The sequence below is a fragment of the Bison bison genome, unplaced genomic scaffold (genome assembly GCF_000754665.1).
Source record: "Bison bison bison isolate TAMUID 2011002044 unplaced genomic scaffold, Bison_UMD1.0 scf7180017864352, whole genome shotgun sequence".
NCBI lineage: Eukaryota > Metazoa > Chordata > Mammalia > Artiodactyla > Bovidae > Bison > Bison bison.
Window position 1 is genome coordinate 4,323,761 of NW_011494924.1, and position 23,210 is coordinate 4,346,970.

At 43.9% G+C, this 23,210-nt stretch overlaps 1 protein-coding gene across 2 annotated transcripts in view; it reads right to left on the bottom strand.

Annotated features, from left to right (window-relative positions):
- Positions 1–23,210, bottom strand: part of SLC37A3 (solute carrier family 37, member 3) — a 47,626-nt gene that overhangs the window by 24,120 nt on the left and 296 nt on the right. The window contains exons 1-5 of one of the 2 annotated variants that reach the window (XM_010854948.1): positions 15,565–15,648; positions 14,822–14,992; positions 14,087–14,198; positions 5,268–5,360; positions 1,684–1,767 (exon numbers count right to left, since the gene is read on the bottom strand). In XM_010854948.1, the coding sequence (XP_010853250.1) occupies positions 1,684–1,767; positions 5,268–5,360; positions 14,087–14,198; positions 14,822–14,871 (339 nt within the window). In that variant the 5' untranslated portion in view covers positions 14,872–14,992; positions 15,565–15,648. Of the gene's footprint in view, positions 1–1,683; positions 1,768–5,267; positions 5,361–14,086; positions 14,199–14,821; positions 14,993–15,564; positions 15,726–23,210 lie in introns of those variants that run through there. The other variant, XM_010854947.1, reaches the window with a different exon arrangement.

The following is a 23,210-nucleotide window of genomic DNA, read 5'->3' on the forward strand; positions in this document are numbered from 1 at the left end:
AGCAAGGACCATCCCTCCAGCTTGCATCCTCCACTCTAAAAGACTGAGCCCCCATTGTGTGACCTCATCTTACATCTATTTCCCTTTCTTCCTGTTTATGGAGGACGGTAAAAAAGACTACTGGAGTTCACGTGTGTTGATTTCCACCATAACATGTGTAAATTTCCAGGCACATTGTGGGGGCCAGAAAGCACCAGCTATTTTTACTATTTTTATTTTTACTAACTATCACTATTTATGGTGATACTCAGTGTATCACCACAGCTTGTGACTGACTCAGTCATTCAGTGGCATGTATCAAGTGACTGCTTTTTTCCAGGTGTTCTGCTCAGGGTGGGCATTTTATTTGTAGTCAATCTCCTTTGGGAATGTTTGGCATGGGCTTAAAAACAGGGTATGTCTAATACTGTATGATTCCAGTTACATGACATTCTGCAATGAGGGAAACCATAAGGAAAAATGGGCAGTGGTTGCTAGAGGCCAGGGACAGAAGGCAGGTGGCAGTTACACGACTAGTCACTTGTCAAAATTCAAAACTGTGCACTGAAAAGGGTGAGTTTACGGACATACTTCAGCTTTTATAAAAGTGTGTTAAAAAAAAAAAGAAAGAAAACATTGGGTTGGCCAAAAAGTTCATTTGGGTTTAGGAAAAAACCCTAAACCAGGTTTTAAAACAGTCTCTACATATATGTGGGTGAGCAGCTTATGAATAAGGTGCTTCAATCTCTGAAATATAAAGGAAAATAATTTTTTCCCCATACACCAATGGCAGACATTGAAAAACAATTAATAGAGTCTAACTAAGCTCCATGCTTTTATTCAATCAACAAATGCTTGTGAACAAATACAGATGATTCTAATATGGATCCTGCCCTCTGGAGCACTGAGTACGCCAAGAACCATTCTAAATGCCCCCCACACAGTGATTCACAGGACCCTCACTGCAATGTTGGGTGCAGGTATTGAAAAGCGGAGCCTGAAGCATGGAGAAACCACAGCTAGAAGCTGCAAGGGAAGGCCTGAAAGCCTGGCAGTGCAGCCCTGGGGCATCTATGGTCTCCACCACCCTGCTGTAGGCTCCTAGGGGCAACAAGCCTGACCTGAAACAAGCAGGCTGAGCAGCAGACAAAGGAAGTGCCTCCGTGGAAAGTCAGGGGCGAGGGCTCAGGACAGGGAGTGACAACTTCCAGGAGCCGGGTGGATAAAGTCAGGCATGAGGAAACAAGGGTCATCTGGCCAGTGACTTGAAGGAGACACTGAGTTAGACTATGAAGAGCTGAACGGAGGACACTGAAGGCAGGAAGAAGAGCAGGAACAATAGCAGTGAGGTAGAAAGGAGCAGGATGCGTGAGGGCCACGGAAGGCAGCTTGGTCTGGGAGAGCAGAGGGCTGACATGCAGGGCAGACGTGACTGCAGAAGAGAGCTGGGGCCGGGTTCTCGAGAGCAATGGACACCACTCGAGTTACACTGTGACCTTTGTTGGTGACTGAGAATCAAGGAAAGGGTGGGATTAAAATCACACTCTCAAGATGTCCCTTAACCAAAAAGGCACCCAAGGGATCAGAAAACCAAAGATTCATTTTACTATTCTATAGACAGAAGTAGGGGGCTTGCTTGGATTCTAAAATTCCTGGCCAAGATAACAGTAACTGGAATGAAAACAACAACACTTTTCAACTTACCACTAATGCAGAAGAGCACATGCCAAAAGACAGAACCCATCGCAAATTCAGCCGATCCCCGACGATACCGCTGATGAAAAGGCCCTAAGAAGAAAGCATTTAATTTTACAGCTCTGGGTAACAACACAGCCTGGAAAAAGTACGATACATTCTAAAGCAAATGACGCAAACAAAACACAAAAATTAACCTCACTCTCGTGCTTAGCCTAACCTCTGTATCAGTTTCACCAGTGTTTCAAGAAATGACAACTGCTTCTGCACACTGTAAACATTTCATGCACCAAGACAGTGTAATTCAGGGCAAATTTTCCTTCTATTTGACCCCCCATAACTGCCTGAGACACCTAGGGGAAAAAAAGAATAATTATAATAAAACAAGCACACAAATATACTGCATCTTCTAGAACAGATGAACTCCAACATCAGTATCTGCTTTCCCAAAGGGATTCGTCTTAGCTATTTGCATTCTGAATGAAGATGTTACAACATGTCCTACGGAACAGAAGCGACGGGGCCACGTGCCCTGCCTGTTTCATCTAACCCTTGGGCTTCATCACACCACGAGGCAAGGAGTACAGGGAGGCACAGACGGTAATTAGTTGAAGATAAGTACAAGTGTTCTGCTTTCTGTTTTCCTCCCACTGAGTGGTAGGAATTAAAAGGCTGAGCTCATGGCAGGATGTTCCGGGCTTCCCTGGTGGCTCAGAAGATAAATAATCTGCCTGCCAGTGCTGGGTTCGATCCCTGGGTTGGGAAGATCCCCTTGAGAAAGGAATGGCAACCCACTCCAGTATTCTTGCCTGGAGAAGTCCATGGGCAGGGGAGCCTAGCGGGCTACAGTCCATGGGGTTGCAAAGAGCCAGACACAACTAAGCAACTAACACACACACACAGACACACACACAGCAGGAAGGCACAATTAAGAAACTAACACACACACACACACACACACACACACACAGCAGGAAGGCAGACCAAAAAGCTAAGGGCAACACACTTCAGGTTTCTGCCACAAATATGTAAAATGAATAAATGTCTTAACTAAATACCTGAATTCAGATACAGGTGTTTCTAATAAATTGACTATATTATACATATAATAGATACATTGTGGCTCAGCTGATAAAGAATCTGCCTGCAATGCAGGAGACCTGGATTCGATCCCTGGGTTAGGAAGTTTCCCCTGGAGAAGGGAAAGGCTACCCACTCCAGTATTCTGGATTCTGGCCTGGAGAATTCCATGGACTGTATAGGCCATGGGGTCACAGTCAGACATGACTGAGTGACTTTCATACACACACACATAAATTTAGATGATAAACATCATAATAAATGTTTCTCCCTCATTACTGTCAACCCTTCACTAAGTCAAAAGAGGCACCCGCCCGTGTTAGAGAAAATTTTATGTTCTAAAGCTCCAATTTACAGGGTGTTATGCTATACACAGGGTTTTCCTGGTGGCTCAACAGTAAAAAATCCACCTGCCACTAAAGGTGGAGAAGGCAATAGCACCCCACTCCAGTACTTTTGCCTAGAAAATCCCATGGACGGAGGAGCCTGGTAGGCTGCAGTTCATGGGGTCACTAGAGTCGGACATGACTGAGCGACTTCACTTTCACTTTTCACTTTCATTTCACTTTCACTTTTCACTTTCATGCATTGGAGAAGGAAATGGCAACCCACTCCAGTGTTCTTGCCTGGAGAATCCCAGGGACGGGAAGCCTGGTTGGCTGCCGTCTATGGGGTCGCACAGAGTCGGACACGACTGAAGCGACGCAGCAGCAGCAGCAGCAGCAGCAGCAATCACTAAAGGAGATAAGGGTTCAATCCCTGAGTCAAGAAGATCCCCTGGAGTAGGAAATAGCAACCCATGCCAGTATTCTTGCCTGAAAAATTCCATGGATGGAGGAGCCTGTGGGGGTACAGTCCATGGGGTCACAAAGGAGTCAGACACGACTGAGCGACTAAACAACAACCTTATATACAGTAAAAGCAGAGAAGAAAATCTCTCAATTGTGTTTCCCATTAGGGACCTAATTTATTCTGTACTGCTCCAAATGCCCAGACAATACCTGGAAGTTACAGAACGAAATGCAGTTCAATATAAAAAGCTATGATCCCTAATTTTTAATTTTGCTGCACCACACAGTAGGTGTTAGATGGGGATCAAATCCCCATCCCCTGTACTAGAAGCACAGAGTCTTAAATGCTGGACAGCCAGAGAAATCCAGATCACTGATTTTTCATGGCACCTATCTTTTATCTCCTAAACCTATTTAATCCTATAGACAACTATATTATCATCATAACTCAATAGATAAGGAAACGATCCAAAAAAAAGTTAAATTCCATTTTGATACTGAGTATCATAGCTACTTGCTAGCAATGAGCCACCATGAGACCACAAGACTTCCTCTAATACTTCCTCAAAGGCTGAAGGAGAAGCACCACTGGATGGGATTCTGTACCGAAAAGGCTGGGCTGAATGATCCAACATCTGCTCCAACTGTGTGTGTCTGTAAGTTTCCTCTTCCCAGAAGGGACATTCTAATAATCACCCAAATAAGCACGTGCAGATGACGTTCGGGCTTTCACCCAGGATGTCACATCACATGCACGGCTGCTGCTGTTTAGTTGCTCAGTCGTGTCTGACTCTTGGTGACCCCATGGACTGTAGCCTGCCAGGCTCCCGTCCACGAGATTTTCAGGCAAGAATACTGGAGTAGGTTGCCACTTCCTTCTCCAGGGCATCTTCCCCACCCAAGGATCGAATCCTCATCTCCTGCTTGACAGGCAGGTTCTTTACCAGCAAGCCACCTCTGCAGCCACCAGATGTTCCTGATGACCAGCCAGGGACTCCAGCTGCCCGATCCCAGGACACTACCTCAGTCAGAGCTGGCCCGGCCACCATCTTGTGGTTCTCCTGCTCCCTTCCAGCCTCCCCACCCCATCCCTCGTCTTCCCCAGCTGGAAATGCGGGAACCCGTTTCTTGGGGCCCAGCTCAGTCTTCGCACCTCATCAACTCTCCCTGTGCTCTCTTCCCTGTCTTCATCAACTCTCTTGATGATTTTCATCCAATCTTGAAAAAAATCATCTATATGCCAAGGGCTCTGAAATCTCTACCTACACTCACGTCTCTGCTCTTCTTGAGGTCCTTCCTGGCCATCCTACCTACGGGACAAACTCACTCCCTGCCTGGTTCTACTCCACAGCACTTACCACCTTTGAACACACTCAGTAATGTCCTTCCTTATGGCATTGTATTACTGCTTGTCTCTCTTAGTTCCCAGTCAAGAACAGAAGTTTTTAAAGGTAGGGAGTTTTCCTGTGCTGCTCACTGAGGAATTCCCCTCAACGAGAAAACTACAAGGCATACACTAGGCACTCTCAAAATATCTGTCACATGGATGGACGGATGGATAGATGGATGGATACATGGATGGACGGGAAGGACACAAAATATAAACTCCAGGGAAACTGAGCTCTCCTCAGTAAGCACATTCAAAATCCCTCACCAACTTGATAAGATGTGGACTCATTTACGTCTTTCCTCCACAGAAAAGCCTAGCATTCTAAAACTTACCACAGCATAGGAGAAGAGGAAAATGGTATCCAGCATTCCGAGGAAAAGAGTGGCTTCCTCTGCACTGGGAAACAAATGGTTGCTGCTCCAAATCTGCGGTCACACAACAAGAACCTGTTAAGACTCACTGGGCCAAAGCACCTTCTGGAACCACCTCCGCCCACCCTCACGGAAACCTGAAGAGGTTGAGAAGAGCAAATCAGCACTCTGTACCTGAGGAAACCCATACGCAAACAGGTCCATGAGGCCACAACGATTTGCATAATAACACTAAAATGCTATCTGCTTCTTCCCTTTTAACTGTTCCACTGACGGTGCAAAAGCAGTGGTGGATAAAACTCCTGTGCCTGAGTATGGATGGAGGCAGTTACACCAAACTATACTATTAAGCCCTGTATCTTTTACTGCCTCACAGTTCCCAAAAAGGGGCAACTTCACTGAAGAAGGTCCTTGGCACATACTAGACGCTCAGTAAATATCTGTCAAGCATTAAAAATTATTAATCTTATTAAATCTGGCCCAAGTCCCCACTCCCCTGTTTTTTAAATAATCTGTGCCATTAAGTAGAAAATATGCATCTGGCACCCAGCACACCAAAGAAAGACATCTGTTTTGAGAAAACTGTGAGTTGCAGGCTGGAATGTCATTTTTCCTTGAAAGAGTGACTGACAGACAAAGGCTAGTTATTCAGATTTGGGTTTCTGGCAGATATTTCCTCCAAAAAGAATGAAATGAGCCTGTCACTTCCAAGACCCATTCAAAGGACAAGACAGACAAATGGATCTTAATGTAAGAGGATAAAAAAGTTAATTAATATAGTTTCAGATTCCACATTGTCACTAACCTTTAAGAAATTGCCTCTTGTCAAATTCTGGTATAGTATCAAAGATAAATATCCACAATTAACTAAAAAGGCTATTAAAATACTTCTCCCCTTTCCCCTATGTATCTCTGAAAGCCAAACTCTCTTTATACCCTTCAAAGGATCTTGCTACAAGAGATTGGATTCAGAAGCAGACATGAAAATCCATTGTCTTCTATTAAGTCAGACATGAAGAGATTTGCAAAAATATAAGTCAGTGTCACTCTCCTTAGCAAGTGATTCTTTTTGTTGTTTTGAAAAAGTCGTTTCTCGTAAAATGTTATTTATGTTATTAACATGTTATGGGTTACTTAGTTCATTTTTAAATAACTTAAAACCAATGTATTTTTTTAATTTCTTGGTTTTAATTTCTGAAACAGTAAGTCTCTATAAATACAAACTCATAGCTCATTGGGATCTCCAAATCAAGGAGTTGTACTAAATGGTTTCTCAGATAGGTTATTATAGGAAAGAAAATTTGGGGATCTCCCTGGTAGTCCAGTGTTAAGACTTTGCCTTCCAATGCAGAGGGTGAGGATTCGATCCTTGTTCAGGGAGCTAAGACCCCATAAGCAGGCTAAAAAGCCAAAACGTAAACCAGAAGCAATATTGTAACAAATTCAATAAAGACTTTAAAAGTGGCCCACATCAAAAAAAAAAAATCTTGTAAAACAGAAAACTTTCTGACTTCAGAATATTAAGAAGAGGACCCTCTCCAGTGGCTCAGTGGTAAAGAATCTGTTTGCCAGTGTAGGAGACATGGGTTCAATCTGTGATCCAGGAAGACCCCACATGCCGTGTGCCACGACTACTGAGCCTGTGCTCTATAGCCTGCGAGCCACAACTAGCGAGCCCACGTGCCGCAGCCACTGAAGCCTGAGAGCCTAGAGCCGCGACGTGCTCTGCAACGAGAGAAGCCACTGCAGTGAGAAGACTGTGCCCTGCAACTACAGAGTAGTCCCTGCTCTCCACGACTAAAGAAAACGCTAGCACAGAAGCAAAGGCCTAGCACAGCCAAAGACAAAATAGCTCACTAAATAAAATGATTTAAAAAAAAAAAAAAGAATATTAAAGAGAAAAACCACAAGCAGCAACTTTGAAAATACATCATCGCTTCACAGAAAAAAAACTCCTCAAATTGTCAAGAGAATATATAAACTGTGATAGCAGTCCAGTGACTCATTTCTGTGTGGCTTGTGCCATCTGTCTTGTCATTGATACCTTAACACTCACACTCTGCTTTCAGGAGCAGAAGAGACACTCACAACTGAGACCCATCAGTACGTCAGGGTGACAATTTGGGGCCCTAAATACTTCCAATGAGAGTTACCTCACTATCTTTCCCTTGAGCCACAAGCTCTGACTCCTGATCCCATCCAGGCTCAACAGGACCCAGGATGAAGCCCTGTGGGGCACAAGCCAACGTGAGCCAGAGCTCACATCCGAGCAGCTGCTCCAGGTTTCAAGGGTTTTTTCTTCACTCTCATGAGAAGCCACCGAAAATTCCCTGCAGGTGTGGCTGTCACAAAAACGGACAGATTTTAAATGGCTTTTTTCTGCTTCACTGCCAGAATTCAGCTGAAGATACTAGTGACTGCCTCCTTCACAAGTGCAAACAAATCCCAAAACTAAAAGAAAAAAAGCAGGATATACAAAAAGATTCAGAAAACAGGATGAAAGAAAGAAGGCTAGTGAAGAAAGTTTACATCAATAATGCAGCTCCGATAAAGACAACTATACTAACAGGCGAGAAGATAACTATCTTGAGGAAAACTGTGTGGGTCGCAAGTTGAAAGGTCATTTTTGCTTGTAAGAGGGACTGACAGACGAACTCTAGTTATTCAGATTTGTTTACTGGCAGATATGTCCTCAGAAGAGAAGGAAATGAGCCTGAAAGTCACCGACAGAGTGACTTTAAGTTGCCAGTCTCACGCTGGCCGGCACCTGTACACAGCTGCCGTGTGGAGGGCCGGCCTGTAGAGGCCTGCGCGGATGGAGGCTCTTCATGCTCCTCTCCTGCGCGGATGGAGGCTCTCTTTGCTCTTCTTGTGGCGGAGGGCCTGTATTGAGCTACAATGATTGCTACGCCTTGGGACACTTCCTGGAAGCACTAAAGGTCACCGTGTGGGTTTCCTAAGCGAGAATGTTTATCACAGAATGACAGCTCTGTGTGGGGGCGGGGGAACTTCTGACATGAAAGAGCTTCCTGAAGCAGGGCAGAGGATGAGCTGAAGCTGACGTGTGTTCAGGGCTCTGGTATCGGGTGCCGTGAGAACTGATAAGAGCATCTGTGCTCAAGGTTGAGCTGGAACGCTGAGGGCACCTTGAATCCTGCTTTAGACTGGAGAGAAGTTTAGACTCTCTGCACTCTGGAAGGACTGTGCTGTCTGGAGTGGTAAGACTTTCTAATTTAATAGAAAAAAAAATTCTTGTATTAAAAAAAACTGTTTATAAGTTTCAGTCAAGTTGTCCTCAAATATTAGATTCAACCATTTCCTCTCCATTATCTATAAACATAGATTTTATATTATGTTCTCTTACTATTTCCAACGTTTGCCCATGTCAGTGGGATCCATTATAAAGTCTCAAGGTACAGAGACTGTGTCTGCTTAACATCTTTTGTAAAGCACCTAAGATAGCTCTACATAAACATGACAGCTATAATAAGTACTTTATGAAGATGCTATTTAGTGTACTTAAGAAACATTGAATAATATATATAAACAAAACATTTTTTAGATTTTACACATACTTCTGGTTCTAAGGATCTTTCCATTTTGGACGAGAAAGGCAGGCTTGGAGGGAAGCTAGAGTTAAGACAGTTATAGACACAGAAACACAGGAGGAGTGAAAGTAAATACTGCCTAGCCACTCTGCTCCCAGTAGCAGCCTTCAGGAAAGAAAAAACCTGGATGTTTAAGTCTAAAAGGAAATGGAAAGCTGGCACTGCTCTCCACCAGGGCAGGTACGGAAATACAAAGATCCTAGATAAGTCAGAACCTGACTTCTACATAACCAATCCATCTGAACTCCTGAATCCAGAGTTTGAACAAATCAAAATTTGTTGTTGCTGTTCAGTCGCTAAGTCATATCTAACACTTTGCGACTCGGTGGACTGCAGCACATCAGGCTTCCCTGTCCTTCACTATCACCAGGAGTTTCCTCAAACATGTCCATTGAGTTGGTGATGCCATCCAACCATCTCATCCTCTGCCACCCTCTTCTCCTCCTGCCTGAAATCTTTCCCAGCATCAGGGTCGTTTCCCATGAAACCTATTTTAATAAGCAGCAATTAGAATAAGTAAGTAAATAAATATCTTAGCAGGAAAGTTAATGCAAGTTCAACATACACTAACAACATGACCTGGTTACTGGCAGGAAAGAGTTACATAGCATACCTGATTCGTATCCTTAAACAGGTCTATCTGGCAAGGTTGGCCCCTGGAACCTTGGGACTTGGGAAGGTTTCCATCATTCCCTGCTAAGAGTGGCTCCCTGTGGCTGCACTGCCTGCCCCAATAATATGGTTTGTGCTGAACACTTGCTTTTCTTATGGGAATGTGGAATTTTCATACATGCCAGGCAGAGGATGCCAGTATGACAAGCCCCAATAAAAATCCTGCCACCAAGTCTCCAACAGGACTCCCTGGTAGACAATACCTCACCGGGGTGTCAGGACTTGTTGCTGGAAGAATTAAGCACATCTATGGTGCAGACAGTCAGACATGACTGAGCGACTGAGCGCACGTGCGCACACACACACGAGGGGCTCTTGAAGGTTTTGCCTTCTTTCCTCTAGACCTGACCCTATGCGTTTTCCCTGTGCTGACTTTGCTCTGTACCCTTTCACTGTAATCAACCATAGTTTTGAGTCATTTGCTGAGTCCTGTGAGTCCCTCTAGTGAATCACCAAATCTGAGGGTGGTCTTGAGGATCCCCAATCAATGACTTTAAAAACAAAGGCAGTATAACCAAAACTGTAGTGCCTAAATCAATCCTGTTATTCTATACACTGATCAGCCTGTATCTAAAATAGCACATTTAGAGCTTGGCATCACAAAACTATAGCTGAAGAAGAAGCACAGATGTTCTCCCTAAACAGGACAAATTTAGGGAGACGGATTTTCCACAAATATTTGAGAGGCAGCAAGAATCAACTTAGTACACAAGGCTCAGGATAAAATCTAAGATCAAAATTAAAGAGAACACTCTCTCTTTAGCATAAGAAAGAACTTGTGAATAATGAGAGTTAAATAAAAATGTAATTGTCCACCTGAGAAAACAAGGCGTTTCTTCACCCTGAAGAACTAAAGCAGAAGTTGGGTGGTCACCTTTCAATGACGGTTAAGAAAGAATTTTATGCTGGCTGAGAGTTTAGAGCACATGACCTCTCTTAGCCATTTCATCTTTAGGGTTAATGACACGTCAGTGAATGATCAAACGTACTCACTATGCACACAGCACTGGTCAAGCCCCAGTCAAGAAATCTAGCCATCTAGTCTTAAAAGCTTGCCTTTCAAAAGTCATAGTCAATAAAAGACTTCAAAACTCAGTACTTGGGCGCAACCTCAACAATGACACAATGATCTCGGTTCATTTTCCAAAGCAAACCATTCAACATCACAGTAATCCAAGTCTATGTCCCAACCACTGATGCCGAAGAAGCTAAAGTTAACCGGTTCTGTGAAGACCTACAATACTTTCTAGAACTAACACCAAAAAAAAGATGTCCTTTTCATCACAGCAGATTGGAATGCAAAAGTAGGAAATCAAGAGACATCCGGAATAACAGGTAACTTTGGCCTTGGAGTACAAAAATGAAGCAGGCAAAGGCTAACAGAGTTTTGTCAAGAGAACACAACAATCACAGCAAACACCCTTTCACAACAACCTTAGAGACAACTCCACACGTAGACATCACCAAATGCACGGTCAATATCAAAATCAGATTGACTACATTCTTTGCAGCCTAAGAAGAAGTTCTATATGGTCGGCAGAAACAACACCTGGAGCTGACTGTGGCTCAGAACTAGAGTTCCTTATTGCAAAATTCAGGCTTAAATTAAAGAAAGTAAGGAAAACCACTATGCATTCAGGTATGACCTAAATCAAATCTCATATGATTGATTACACAGTGGAGGTGATGAACAAATTCAAGGGATTAGGTCTGGTAGACAGAGTACCTGAAGAACTATGGACAGAGGTTCATAACACTGTACAGGAGGCAGTGACCAAAGCCATCCCAAAGAAAAAGAAATGGAAGTCGGCAAATGGTTATCTGAGGCTTTACAAACAGCTGAGGAAAGAAGAGAAGTGAAAAGCAAGGGAGAAAGGCAAAGATATACCCAACTGAATGCAGAGTTCCAGAGAATAGCAAGCAGAGATAAGAAAGCCTTATTCAATGAACAACACAAAGAAACAGAGGAAAACAATAAAATGGGAAAGACCAGAGATCTCTTCAAGAAAATTGGAGATATTAAGGGAGCATTTCATGCAAGGATGGGTGTGAGAAAGGACAGAAACAGTAAGGACCTAATAGAATCAAGAATACATAGAACAACTATACAAGAAAGCTCTTCATGACCCAGATAACCATGACTGTGTGGTCAGTCACCTAGAGCCAGACCTCCTGGAATGCGAAGTCAAGTGGGCCTTAGGAAGCATCACTATGAACAAAGCTAGTGGAGATGATGGAATTACAGCTGAACTATTTCAAATCCTAAAAGATGATGCTGTTAAAGTGCTGCACTCAATATGCCAGCAAATTTGGAAAGCTCAGCAGTGGCCATAGAACTGGTAAGGTCAGTTTTAATTCCAATCCCAAAGAAAGGTAATGTCAAAGAATGTTCAAACCACTGCACAACTGTACTCATTTCACATGTAAGCAAGGTTATGCTCAAAAATCCTTCACGCTAGGTTTCAGCAGTACCTAAACTGAGAACTTCTAGATGTACAAACTGATTTAGAAAGGGCAGAGAAACCACAGATCCAATTGCCAACATTTGCTAGATCATGGAGGAGAAAGCAATGGCACCACTCCAGTACTCTTGCCTGGAAAATCCCATGGACAGAGGAGCCTGGTGGGCTGCAGTCCATTGGGTCTCGAAGAGTCGGACATGACTGAGTGACTTCACTTTCACTTTTCACCTTCATGCACTGGAGAAGGAAATGGCAACCCACTCCAGTGTTCTTGCCTGGAGAATCCCAGGGATGGGGGAGCCTGGTGGGCTTCGGTCTATGGGGTGGCACAGAGTCGGACACGACTGAAGCGACTTAGCAGCAGCAGCAGCAGCTAGATCATGGAGAAAGCAAGGGAATTCCAAGAAAAACATCTACTACTGCTTCACTGACTACGCTAAAGCCTTTGATTGTGTGGATCACAACAAACTGTGGAAAATTCTTAAAGAGACAAGAATACCAAACCACCTCACTTGCCTCCTGAGAAACCTGTATGCAGGTCAAGAAGCAACAGTTAGAACTGGACATAGAACAATGGACTGGTTCAAAATGGGGAAAGGGTATGTCAAGGCTGTATACTGTCACTCTGCTTATTTAACTTACATGCAGAATACATCATGCGCAATGCTGAGTTGGATGAATCACAAGCTGTAATCAAAATTGCCAGGAACAATATCAACAACCTCAGATAAGCAGATGATACCACTCTAATGGAAGAAAGTGAAGAGGAGCTAAAGAGCTGCTTGATGTGGGTGAAAGAGGAGAGTGAAAAAGCTGGCTTAAAATTCAACATTCAAAAAACTAATATCTTAGCATCCAGTCCCATTACTTGATGGCAAATAGAAGGGGAGAAAGTGGTCTTCCCTGATAGCTCACTTGGTAAAGAATCCGCCTGCAACGCAGGAGACCCGGGTTCGATCCCTGGGTGGGGAAGATCCCCTGGAAAAGGGATAGGTTACCCGCTCCAGTATTCTTGGGTTTCCCTTGTGGCTCAGCTGGTAAAGAATCTGCCTGCAACGTGGGAGACCTGGGTTCAATCCCTGGGTCAGGAAGATCCCCTGGAGAAGGGAAAGGCTACCCACACCAGTATTGTGGCCTGGAGAATTCCATGGACTGTATAGTCCATGGGGTCGCAGAGTCGGACATGACTGAGCGACCTTCACTTCACTTCACTTCAATTGGAAGTAGTGATAGATTTTATTTTCTTAGGCTCCAAAATCACTAGGATGGTGACTGCAGCCATGATGCTTGCTCCTTGGAAAGAAAGCTATGACAAACCTAGACAGTGTATTAAAAAGCAGAGACATCACTTTGCCAACAAAGGTCTGTAGAGTTAAAGCTATGGTTTTTCCAGTAGTCATGAACAGATGTGAGAGTTGGACCATAAAGAAGGCTAAGCACCAAAGAATTGATGCTTTTGAATTGTGGTGCTGGAGAAGATTCCTGAGAGTCCCTTGGACAGCAAGGAGATCAAACCAGTCAATCCTAAAGGAAATCAACCCTGAATATTCATTGGAAGGACTTACGCTGAAGCTGAAGCTCCAACACTGGCCACCTGATGCAAAGAACCGACTCATGGAAAAGACCCTGATGCTGGGAAAGACCAAAGGCAAAAGAAGGGGGTGGAGGAGGATGAGATGGTTAGATGGCATCACTGACTCAATGGACATGAATTTGAGCAAAAACTCCAAGAGACAGTGGAGAACAGAGGAGCCTGGTTTGCTGCAGTCTATGGGGTCACAAAGAGTCACGCATGACTTAGCCACTAAACAATAAGAAAAACAAAATTGTGTGATTTCAAAACAGTGAGAAATAAGTTGGTTGAAATGGTAAAACAGACCTAAATCAGAGCAAGCTAAGAAAGCAGGCAGAACAGTTTGGATTTTATACCACAGGAAAGAGTAAGTCATCCAAAGGATGAATGAAATAAAACAGAACTTAATTTATGGGTGGGCAAGGTTCCCTTCTTAAATTCATCCCAGCTCTTTCTTCTGCTTACCTCCATAGGCAGTAATTCAGTTGACTTGTTAAAAGCACTTGGGGTCCACTGTTTAGAGATACTGACTTTGACATTGCTAAATGTTTTTCTTGACGCATGGAGCAACGAGTAACTACAAAAAAAAGAGGAAATATAGCTGAATCCATAAAAAAGAAAACACATTCAATAAAATCACAGATGTATTGCAAAGTTTTATCCAATTTTAGAATTCTTCTTTTAAAAAACAAAGAGTACTGCTTTATAAGAACTATCCATTGAAACAGCCTCCGCTAAGCAAAGAAGCAATTAACTTGTCTTCTTCCATATAAACCCCCATGTTCACTTGTAACAGGTCCCTGGACCTACAAGATGGAGATGTGATGGATTCCAACCCCTTAAAATCATGGTTGCAGTTCCATAAGGTCAAGTCTTTAGCAACCTCTGGCGGCCACTCCCTACACTAGCCATTCAGTAGCTTTTTCCTTGAGGCCTGTCTTTTCCTCAACCCCTCACAAGTGGATTTCCTGTAAAGCAAGTATCTAAAATTACCTACTAACTCTTATATAATTAGAAAACCATTTTCCTAGTTTCTGCCTTGAAAAAAAATTATCATTTGTGGTGCCTTCAATAAACATTAATAATAAATAAAATCTATTCAGAAGAAATAATCAAAACACTGAGTCACAGAATTTGTGAATACTGTGCCCTGAACACCAGAAAGTCATCAACAGACTGACGTCATCAACAGACCACTACCGAGAGCTACCAAGGGCCCTTGAGTCAGACACGGTCGATTCTTCAGTCATGCTGACTGGTCAGGCTCTCAGAAGAGTAACCAAAGTTCTTCACAGAGGTCTCCGCCCATCTCTGCTGCTCAATGAGGTACACAGTACTCCCTGGAAATGCACAGCCTTTGCTTTCAAGCTCCTGGTTTTAACAATTAAAGGACTTTATATCAGATCAAGGCTTTTCAATCATAGCCGTACTGACATTTTGTGTTAGTTGCTCACTTATGTCCGACTCTTTGCGACCCCATGGATTGTAGCCTGCCAAGCTCCTCTGTCCATGGGATTCTCCAGGAAAGAATACTGGAGTGGGTAGCCATTCACTTCTCCAGGGGATCTTCCCAACCCAGGGATCAAACCTGCAGCTCCTGCATCGCACACAGATTCTTCACCGTCTGAGCCACCAGGGAAGCCGTACTGACATTTTGGGCTCCCCAAGTTCTCTACCGTGGGGGGCTGTCCCAGGCACAGTAAGATGTTTAGGAGCATCCCTGGTCTCTACCTACTAGATACAAGCAGCACCCATTCCCCCAGCGTGACAACTAAAAATGTCTTCAAACATTGCCAAATACAGGCGAGAATGGAGAACCACAATACTAGAGCTCACAAAGAACAGCAGACCATTAGTCAGGCCAATCTTGCCAGGCAATAAACAGCTCCTTCAAAAGGAAAACAAGAACAACGACAAGAGCAGAGCTTCAGAGGTCCACTTACCTGAAGAAGGTGAGCAGGAACACGACCATGTGATGATGGCTGAACCGGGAAAGCAGAGCTCCTCTTTGAAAAATATGTGGCCAGGCCATGTTCCTCCTGACCTTCCTTCCCACCGTGACCTGAAAGTCTGGGGAGTGAATGGTTTACATCATTTCTTCTTTCTGGAAAGACAAAACACATAATTAACATTACTCGTAATAGGCATATATCCAAAAACGGAATTATTTAGACTTAACACTATATAATCAGGCCTTGGGGGGAAAAAAAAATCACATGGATTAGTTGACACCAGAAAACCAGATTGATGATTATGTTTTATAGCTATTAGCCAGTCTTTTAAAAAGAAATCCTGGACAAAAGATTACGTCCTAACAGAATGAACTCTCACACAGACTGACAGGAAAATCACTAACTCAGACCCGAAAATGAGCAAAGGAAATGAATAGACAACTCAGAAGAAATCAAACAGCTATTAAACTTATCAAACAAAAGTTCTAATCTCATTAGAACATAAGAAATGCCGATTATGGTAATAAAAAAAAAGTCTGTACAGTTAAAAAGACTGTTCAATGTAGCTCAAGATCTAAAGATCCTAAACTCTCATACACTGCTGACAGAAATGAAAATCAACACATTTTACAGGAAGATGATCTGGCCGTGTTCATCAAGAGCCGTTGACAAAAAAAAAAAAAAAGAATTCAACTTTCAGGGATCCATTCCTAGAGAAATACAAGATACATTCAACTCTATACAAAAGGAAGTTTTCACAAAAAGTCATTTCTTGTTATGTGAAGAAACGAAATCTGTGTCAGTCACAAAGGAACAGGGGAAAGAAACAGGGCCACTCTGCCATCTCATTCCACTACTTCCTCTCACCTCTCCTCTGCCCTCTCAGAAGTCTCATCCATGCTCTGACATCCAACAATAATAAAGCATAAAGCAAGCATCTAAACTTAATGTCTCCAGGTGTGAGTCTGCAGAAACAACCTAAGCATGTAGTAAGATGGGAACAATTAAACAAATTACAGAGGCTGAATTAATCTGGGTGAATATTTTATCATTTTATCATTTGACATGATGATTAAGCTTTTTTTTTTTTTTTGGCCATGCTGGGTCTTCACTGTGACACGCAAGCTTTCTCTAGTTGGGGCCAGTGGGCTGAGTTGCTCCAAGGCACGTAGGTTCTCAGTTTCCCAACCAAGGATCGAACCTACATCCCCTGCACTGGAAGGCAATTAAGACTTCTTCATAACATGAGAAAATTTCAGGTGAAAAAAAGCAGCATATGACATATAAATGTAATTAACCGAACTCTGCCGCTGCTACTGCTAAGTCGCTTCATTCATGTCCAACTCTGTGCGACCCCACAGACGGCAGCCCACCAAGCTCCCCCGTCCCTGGGATTCTCCAGGCAAGAACACCAGAGTGGGTTGCCATTTCCTTCTCCAATGCATGAAAGTGAAAAGTGAAAGGGAAGTCGCCCAGTCGGGTCCAACTCTTCACGACCCCACGGACTGCAGCCTACCAGGGTCCTCTGTCCATGGGATTTTCCAGGCAAGAGTACTGGAGTGGGGTGCCATTGCCTTCTCCGAATCGAACTCTAGGTTTACACAATATTTACAAGTAAATAAGGAATATATAGCTCTTTCTGGGTAGCAGGAATATGGGTAGTTTTAGTTTTCTATATACTTCCCTAAAAGTTCTACCATAAACATGTATCTTACTGTGGAAAACATCCACAGGGTTGGAAAAGTTCTATGCCTTATCTGCACAGTAGGAAAAAATAAAATTAACAAAATATCTTGTGTTTGAAACATATAAATATCTTGTATTATAAACAGTCAAGGTAGGAGATAAACTCAAGAGCTCCCAACACTAAAGTCAATTTATCACAGGACTTTGCCCAAGGCTGTGTTGCCTGTACCTGCTATTTATAATCCTGTTCTCTATTATAATTTATACTACCGCTTGGCAGGTGAACTGAAAACCTTAAATGTTGAAGAGACCCAGTTGAAAGGCCATTCTTGAAACTTTGCAATTAAAAAGTACAAAGCTGAGGTGGTTAAAATTATATAAACACGAGAGCTGATTCACCAACTGGCTGTGAGCCTTGGGACTAGTCAGTCTCTCTGATTCACAGATACGTCATTTGTAAAAATGGCCTTTCTCTTCTGAGAGTTATGAGACCACAATAAACAACATATGCAAGGTATTAAGATAATTATTTCGGTCACTGATTTGCCCACGGTTAATCCCGTAACAGGAAGATGTGGCTAATTTCATATACTCATTCTCCTTGAAAAATGTTAACAAAATTATGAGCCGAGTAAGCCTATAAATTTCCACTCACAAAAATGTAAGTGAACTTTCTGTCTATAATTCCAGGAAGTGACAAACCCAAGAGCTACTAGTGTTACTGCTAAATTTACCTCCATCCCCCAAATTAAATGTGATGCCCAAGTGAACTCCAAGCTTTAACTATTCTTTACAAATCCTAGTTCTTTGAACTGAACACATTCACAACTCAAAACGCTGGACTGAATACTTCAGAAAAGGGCGTGGGTTACAAAATTCTATAATTAACCAGGCAAGATAATAATTCCAAAAATATATGCTCCAACAGACCTTGATTACGTTGCTTCAGCAATAATGGTTGAGGATTTCAGGGCTGTAAGCAACAATAATGGTTTTAAATGACTACCATCTGGAAAGAATCCTGGTGTGGGCTGCCATTTCCTCCTCCAAGGGATCTTTGCAACCCAGGGATCAAACCCAGGTCTCCTGCATTGCAAGCAGGCTCCTGCATTGCAGGCGGATTCTTTCCGTACTGAGCCACCTGGGAAGCCCAGTGGTTTTAAATGACTACTAAGATGTTTGAGACTACCTAGATTTAGTTCCTAAACAAACCACTTTTTCCTTAGCTACAGAGACGGGAGAGAAAATGCTTCATAATTACAATGGGAAAGAGTTTTAAACATTCACCTGATGTTGGCAGAAAGCCATTTTAAATGAATATTATTATAACACCTGGTCCCAGGTAATTATAATCATTAATAATACCTTGTACTTATATGCCCTACATCACAGAAGTGATTTCTGATCATCTGTGAGCTCTGGGGCCCTTGGGAAGCACAGAGTTTTTACCAAGTCTGAGTCCATCAAGCACATTCTATTTTTACACCATTTTCTTTCTGGCTCTTAGTATAGATTGAACAAATCTAACATTTTTCAAGTGTATGTAAGTGTTGTTATAATCAATAAAACCAAAATTCATTTTAAGTGTTTCTAAATTAATAGAAGCTGGTCATTTAGTATTTTCTTAATCCATGAATACTGAATATACAAATGTCATGGGAGAATAAGAATGATCTTTAAAAAAATTAAACATATAAGAGGTTAGGTCCTTGCCATCAGAAAGAACCATCAAGCCCTGTTCTATAATACTTCTCAAGGCAAGATCGAGATCACTAACTCATCTGATTTGTCAGGAAGCTTTCTGGAGACCCACAGGATCTTCCACACAAGGTGCTTCCCAGGATGGAATACTCTGTATCGTGTGATCCAGGCTGAATGAAAGATGGCTTCACCTGTGACATGTCCAGGCAGAGCTGGCAATCTCCCCCTTATAAACACTGCCTTGGAATATAAGACATTCCACAAATTTCACGTTCCACACATATTTAGAATCCATTCCAACTCAAATATACTAAGATTAAAGTTTTCTTGGGGGGAAACAGACTGCAAAGAGGAAAGGCAGAAAAAAAAGGCAAAAAAGGTGATTACTTGTCACCTCCATCTCATCAGACCCAACCTCGCCCAGCCACCCCACCCGCTGCAGGAAGGAAATGCTCTCTGGAAATGGACAGAAGTGGTTAATCAAGTTCTGTATATCAGGACCCTGTTTTGCAAGTTCCTGCCTTTCTTACTTACCCTGGTGGACTCCTGCTTGCCCCTAGATAACACCACTTCCCCCGGGGGCTTTCAGGGAGAAGCAGTCTTACTTCTCACAACCTCTTTTCCTCCTGGCGAAAGCCCAGCTTCTCTGAAGCTCCTGGGCCTTGCTGCCCACTGCCCCTCCCAGCTCTTGTCCCCTGCTCTCTCACCGTCCCCCGTTCTGTCTCTTGTCAACACCCAAGGGGATAACCCCCCAGTCCCCTGGCTTCTTCCCCACCAACCTTTTCATCTATTGCACAAGAAAAACCCACTCCGTGGTCAAAACCCAGCCAGTTTCCAGGAAACAGTAAGTGCATCAACCAGTCAGCACTGAGTGCATCCAGTATTCTCCAGGCAAGAATCCTGGAGTGGGTTGCCATTTCCTTCTCCAGAGGATCTTCCGGACCCAGGGATCGAACCTGGGTCTCCCACAGTGCAGGCAGATTCTTTACCGTCTGAGCCATGTCTGCCTTTTCACCTCCCAAACTGGATTTCAAACATCCAACTTTCCTTCCTTCCAGAAAACTGCTTACTTCAAACTCTCCACTCGAACAGTCATTTTACCTCGGCAAGCTCCCAACTCGGTCACCTCCCTGTGTTTTCATCCATGACCCTCCTCCTCTTCTTTCCCAACTTAGAATCTTAGGCTTATCTGCCTTATGAGCCTTTTTTCCTTGCTTGCCTCTGGCCTCCTCCTCTGCGCCTAAGTGGTGGAGTTTTGCCAAAGAAAAATCACACGAGCAGGCTGGTTTTGCTTTTTAGATTCAAAACCACAAACCTCAAAGGGCATGCAACACTGCCCAGCAAGTCTTCACTTCCCTAATGACCTGCTTTCTCAGCCTGTAAGATAACCATTTACACGGCTCTCTCTTAACTTCCAACCTCTGTCTCCCCGTCATCTGGTACCACGGCTTTCTACCAAGGACTCCCAGAGCACCAGCTCTAACCCAGACCCTGCAGGGCTCCAACACGACAGCCAACTGACCACCTGGCCATCCTTGGAGCTACAACACAATTTTTCACTGTCTCCCTCTAAACCTGTCCCTCACCTGTCCTCAGAAGATGGTACCACCAAGGCAACGAGCACAGAGCCCTCATTTCTCCCTACCTCTCAGCTTCTGCATCCTACCCATTGCTAAATCCATCCTTTTCACCTCCAAAGTTCATCCCCAATCCATCCTCTTCTATCCATCCCCACGCCGCTACCAAAATCAACCACCCACCTCTTCCATCAAGTCTAATGCAACAGCCTCCTGTAAGGTTTCACTATTTTACATCTAGCACGCGCACACACACACGCCTTCCTGTAATTTTTCTCTCTTCTCAAATTGTTCCTTACCACAGATGTAGTTGGTAAAGAATCCGCCTGCAATGCAGGAGACCCCGGTTCGATTCCTGAGTAGGGAAGATCCGCTGTTAAACATTGTCACTGACTCACCTACTTGGGTGTTCCAAGAATTGAATTAAAATTGCGCATGAATGCAATGAGGGAAAAAAAAAAAAGAAGGAGGAATAGGCTACCCACTCCAGTATTCTTGGGCTTCCCTTGTGGCTCAGCTGGTAAAGAATCTGCCTGCAACATGGGAGACCTGGGTTCAATCCCTGGGTTGGGAAGACCCCCTGGAGAAGGGAAAGGCTACTCACTCCAGTATTCTGGCCTGGAGAATTCCATGGACTGTATAGTCTACTGGGTCGCAAGGAGTCGAACACGACTGAGCAACTTTCACTCACTCACAGATGTAAAATACTTGTCACTTTTCTAGAAAATTCTCTCAGCTCATTCCAGCATTCCCCAAACCACATTCTTCCTACCTATTCTGAACATATTCCAAAAACAATAGTTTTCAAGATAGAAATCTTTTCCTCTCCGAGACAAAGGACTTACAGTCAAGTTAAAGATCACTGCTGTGACATTTCCTTATCACTGATGAACAAGACAAATCAGAACCTGACACAATGACTAATACACACTGCTGCTGCTGCTGCTGCTGCTGCTAAGTCGCTTGTCGTGTCCGACTCTGTGCGACCCCATAGACAGCAGCCCACCAGGCTCCACCGTCCCTGGGATTCTCCAGGCAAGAACACTGGGTGGGTTGCCATTTCCTTCTCCAATGCATGAAAGTGAAAAGTGAAAGGGAAGTCGCTCAGTCGTGTCTGACTCTTAGTGACCCCATGGACTGCAGCCTACCAGGCTCCTCCGTCCATGGGATTTTCCAGGCAAGAGTACTGGAGTGGGGTGCCATTGCCTTCTCCGATGCACACTGCTAGTCAGCAACAATTCACCACACTGATTTTGAGCTTCTAAAAGTACCCTTTTGGGGTTATTTTCTGATGCAGAGACTGAAATCAAAGATGAACAGGACTTTCCTGGTAGAGCAGTGGATAAGAATCCACCTGACAATGCAGGGAACATGGGTTTGATCCCTAGTCCAGGAAGATTCCATATGCAGAGGAGTAACTAAGCCCATGTGTCACAGCTACTGAAGCCCAAGCGCCTAGAGCCCGTGCTTGGCAAAAAGTGAAGCCATTACAAGGAGAAGCCTGTGCACCCCAACTAGAGAGTGGCCCCTGATCACTGCAACTAGAGAAAGCCTGCAGGCAGCAAGGAAGACCCCGCACAATCAAAAATAATAAATTAATTAATAATAAAAAAAGATTCAGAGAAGACAGTCATCTGAAGTCACACATGGCCCACACAACAGCAAGAAAGTTCCTGCTAGAATCCAAGACCCTCGACTTCACTTCTTTGCGTCTCAATTTCCTCACTGAAGGATTTACATGAGATCATTTAAAAAGAGTTCTAAGTATAGCGCCTGCCATACAGCAAACATTCAACAAAGGAAAAAAAAATAATAATTCAGGCATCAAAACACTGAAGAAAGCTGTTCTAGCTGGAACTTTCATGCTGTGTGTGGGGGCCATCTGAAGTCCAGATGACAGCTTTCTCTTAATCTTTTTCTATTATTATTATTTTTGATTGCTCTGGGTCTCCTTACTGCGTGCAGGCTTTCTCTAGCTGCCGTGATGGGGGACGGGGAGCGGGGACGGGCCACTCTAGTTGCGGTGCACAAGCTTCTCCTTGTAATGGCTTCACTTTTTGCCAAACACAGGCTCTAGGCGCTTGGGCTTCAGTAGTTGTGGCACATGGGCTTAGTTGCTCCTCCGCTTGTGGCCATTAAGAGTTAGACTTTGCTAACCCCACGAACTCCCTATAATCATTTCTGTAAATTATCAGGCGATCGCCTAATTTCTGGAAACACCAAAAGCTCTGCAGTCACATTCCCAAAATCCCGTCAAAAGTGAGACTAAACAGACCACATTCGGCAAAGAAGAATATAGAGTTAATGACGAAAAAGCAACCAGATCAAATTCCTGACTGAGACCACGGTTGTTGCCAAAAAGCAAAACCCAGTTATTCCGCTAAGACTCTGCTCCTTCTCTGGCCTCCATACATCCTTTCCAAAAGCCTCCTCGCCCTACCTGTGAGCGATCCTTTCAGCTGGTCTAGACGAGGAGCCCTTTACTTGCACAAGCGCCGCTGCGAAGGCTGCGGGCCAGGCTCTCCCCGGAGGCCCTCCAATCCTCCCGCCCCGCTCCGCTGCGGTCCCTGCCGGCCTCGCCAGGTTCCGGAGCACCTGGGCGCCGAGAACCCAGGCCCAGCGTGGAGGGAACGAGCGGCGGCCGGCCTGGCCTGCCGCGCCACACCCACCGGC